The sequence below is a fragment of the Bison bison genome, unplaced genomic scaffold, assembly GCF_000754665.1.
Source record: "Bison bison bison isolate TAMUID 2011002044 unplaced genomic scaffold, Bison_UMD1.0 scf7180017864239, whole genome shotgun sequence".
NCBI classification, from domain to species: domain Eukaryota; kingdom Metazoa; phylum Chordata; class Mammalia; order Artiodactyla; family Bovidae; genus Bison; species Bison bison.
The window spans coordinates 346,194-349,534 of record NW_011494811.1 but is presented as its reverse complement, the minus strand read 5'-3'; the positions used below and the strand labels follow the sequence as shown (position 1 = coordinate 349,534).

General features: G+C 45.9%; 1 protein-coding gene across 17 annotated transcripts in view; it reads left to right on the top strand.

The window, feature by feature from the left end:
* Nucleotides 1–3,341, top strand: part of SIPA1L1 (signal-induced proliferation-associated 1 like 1) — a 389,778-nt gene that overhangs the window by 315,471 nt on the left and 70,966 nt on the right. For all 17 annotated transcript variants that reach the window (XM_010846654.1, XM_010846657.1, XM_010846661.1 and 14 more), the window contains 2 exons: nt 1,123–1,696; nt 2,313–2,587. In XM_010846654.1, the coding sequence (XP_010844956.1) occupies nt 1,123–1,696; nt 2,313–2,587 (849 nt within the window). The remainder of the gene's footprint in view (nt 1–1,122; nt 1,697–2,312; nt 2,588–3,341) is intronic.

The window sequence follows — 3,341 nt, the reverse complement described above, 5'->3', positions numbered from 1 at the left end:
GGGAAAAACCATAGCCTTCACTAGATGAACATTTGTTGGCAAAGTAATGTCTCTGCTTTTGAATATGCTATCTAGGTTGGTCATAACTTTCCTTCCAAGGAGTAAGCATCTGGTATTACCACATAAAAATTATAATCCTTTTCTATTATCCAAATTTCAAGTTTCATTTTAAAATTATCCTTATGGGAGAATTCCCTGGTGGTCCAGTAGTTAGGACTTGGCACTTTCACTGCTGAGGCCCAGGTTCAATCCCTGCTTGGGGAACTAAAATCCAGCAAGGTATTTGGTGCAGCCAAAGCAATTTAATAAGAGAGAATTAAAAAAATAAACTCATGCTTTTTGATCTGGTTGCTTCAGGCCTGACACATAGGAAAAAATAATATGTTTAATTTTCTTTTAATCCATTCCTCTTCTTTGTATACATATCTTTGGATATTTGCATTAGAAGATGACTTCTGTGGTCATCCTGTCTAAAATGGGGGCTGCATTTGTGTTCCTACAGAATCTATGTTGTTGTTCAGTTGCTAAGTCTTATCTGACTCTTTTGTGACCCCATGGACTGTAGCCCACCAGGCCTCTATGTCCATGGATTTTCCCAGGCAAGAATACTGGAGTGGGTTGCCATCTCCTTCTCCAGGAGATCTTCCCAACCCAGGGATCGAACCCGTGTCTCCTCGTGCATTAGCAGGTGGATTCTTTACCACTGAGCCACCTGGGAAGCCCCTATAAAACCTATACTTGTTCTGAAAGGTGTTTATAGTAACCATCCCTCCCCACCTGGGAATAATCACCAAGTATTTTAAATGTTTCTTGTAAAGAATATTACAGTTAAATCATTTTTTCCTAGAGTTATGGTTGATTTACTACCTGCTAATGAAAGTTTTTACCTTAAGTTTTTGGGTATTTTGACCTAGAAAAAATGTTGTTTCGTAAGTCCTAAATACAATTGAATGGAAACGTATGCTCATGTTAAGCAGAAGTGTGTGTTGTTTCTTGTGGGAAGATGACAGTTATTTTCCTTTTGAAAGATATCTTTGTCAATGAGAAAGTGTATTTTATTCTCCTGCTGTGAGTCTGAGAAATATTGACCAGCCTCTTTCTCACTGCTCTTTGTCTCTTTAGTGTGGCTGTCACCAGGTCCAGAGATGTGCCTTCTTTTGGACCTCCCATCCCGAAAGGGGTCACCTTCCCTAAGTCAAATGTGTTCAGGGACTTCCTTTTGGCCAAAGTGATTAATGCAGAAAATGCTGCTCATAAGTCGGAAAAGTTCAGGGCCATGGCAACGCGGACCCGCCAGGAATACCTGAAAGACCTGGCAGAAAAGAACGTCACCAACACCCCTATTGACCCATCCGGCAAGTTTCCGTTCATTTCTCTGGCCTCCAAAAAGAAGGAAAAGTCTAAGCCGTACCCAGGAGCTGAGCTCAGTAGCATGGGAGCCATTGTGTGGGCCGTCCGGGCCAAGGACTACAACAAGGCAATGGAGATAGACTGCCTCCTCGGGGTCTCCAGTGAGTTCATTGTACTCATTGAACAGGAAACAAAGAGTGTGGTTTTCAACTGTTCCTGCAGAGATGTGATAGGGTGGACTTCAACCGACGCCAGCCTCAAAATCTTCTACGAGCGAGGCGAATGTGTATCCGTGGAGAGTTTTGTTAACAATGATGACATCAAAGAGATTGTCAAAAGGCTTCAGGTCAGTGTTTTTCTTCCAGTTCCCTTTCCTCAAGCTTTCCATGCAGGCGAGAGCCAAGATACAGAACCCCGTCCTATTTTATTAGGTCCTCTGAAAACTCCCTTCATGGTGGGAAGGAATCCAGAGTTTATGTCACGCTCGCTTCCCATCATTTTTTTCAGCAGGACAAGTAGCAGAACAAGTGGGGGAAGACACACTCACTGTGCATCTTTGTTGGAAACTCATTTGCATGTGACCTGATCCCATTGCCGTGGTGACTGATGATGTAGCCCAGCCAGTCTGCTTCAGCTGGTGAAAACAGTTGTTGGATTGAGTATCTGCTGCTTTGAATGTCTTAAGGGCAAAATGAATAGCAGAACACCCATTTTTCTTCACTGCCAGCTCCCTGTAGGTCTCTGTTAGAGGTTTCCTTGTAACTTCAGAGAAGCCATTGAGTTCTTTGGACACAACAAGTGTGTTCCTTTGGGCCTAATGAATGGAGATTAGTGAAGGCAAAATAACCAGCCTGCTCTTCAGCTGGCATTAGGGTATTCAAAAATAACCCTGCTGGCCACGCATACCACTTAAGACCTTAGTGGGTTCATCAGACTGTGATGTCTTTTGTGTCTTTGTCTAGTTCGTGTCAAAAGGCTGTGAATCGGTGGAGATGACTCTGCGAAGGAATGGGCTGGGACAGCTCGGCTTCCACGTCAACTACGAGGGCATTGTGGCAGATGTGGAGCCCTACGGCTACGCCTGGCAGGCAGGGCTGAGGCAGGGCAGCCGGCTGGTGGAGATCTGCAAGGTGGCCGTGGCCACTCTGAGCCACGAGCAGATGATCGACCTCCTGAGAACATCGGTCACAGTGAAGGTCGTCATCATCCCCCCACATGACGACTGCACCCCGCGGAGGTAGGTCTGAGAGTCCAGGGCCATTGATGTACCATGGAGAACATTCCCCAACTAGGTGGGAGTGTAAGGGGGCGTGTGAAGAGCCCTCGGTTACAGGCGATGCTGAAAGTTCCCTCCACAGAAGGTCTGACTCAGGATACAGCTCCCTTTCAGCATGTGGCAACAGCAGCTGGAAAGAATCACCAGCTTGGACCATTCCCAGGATTTACGTCTCTGGGTGTATAAAGTCACCATCATAGACAGAGAAGTCTGGTAAATATCCCCTTTAAACATCTTGCACCAGTAGCTGAGAAACATGGAATATTTGATGTTAAGAGACACTCATCATGACAAAGTGTCAGACACTTTTCTTTTGTGTTCCGTGACCCTGATTCTCCTGCATCTCCCATTTGTAGCCAGTTGCTGTCCAGAACTCTTGAAGTACTGCTTTTGACCCCTGCTGTCTCAGCCTGGAGGGCTGAATGTGACTTCCCAAGCTTTTTGTTAAGTGCGTCTGCATGTGTCAGAAATCGACGTCAGACAAGCTAGTCCTGCTCGTAATGCCGGGGCAGTGTAGTTCCCCAACTTTACAGAGGGGAGCCCAGGAGCTCCCCGCCCCTCCCAGCTTCTGCCAAGCCTGCAGCACTGTTGAAAATTTAATTTCTCTGTCTCTGGGGAGATTTCCTGATGGAACAGATTTAATCAACTGTTTCTTTTCTCCTTTGAGCATGCACATGCTATTTTTGCTAGTGGTTCCACGCCCCCCCTCCCCCCC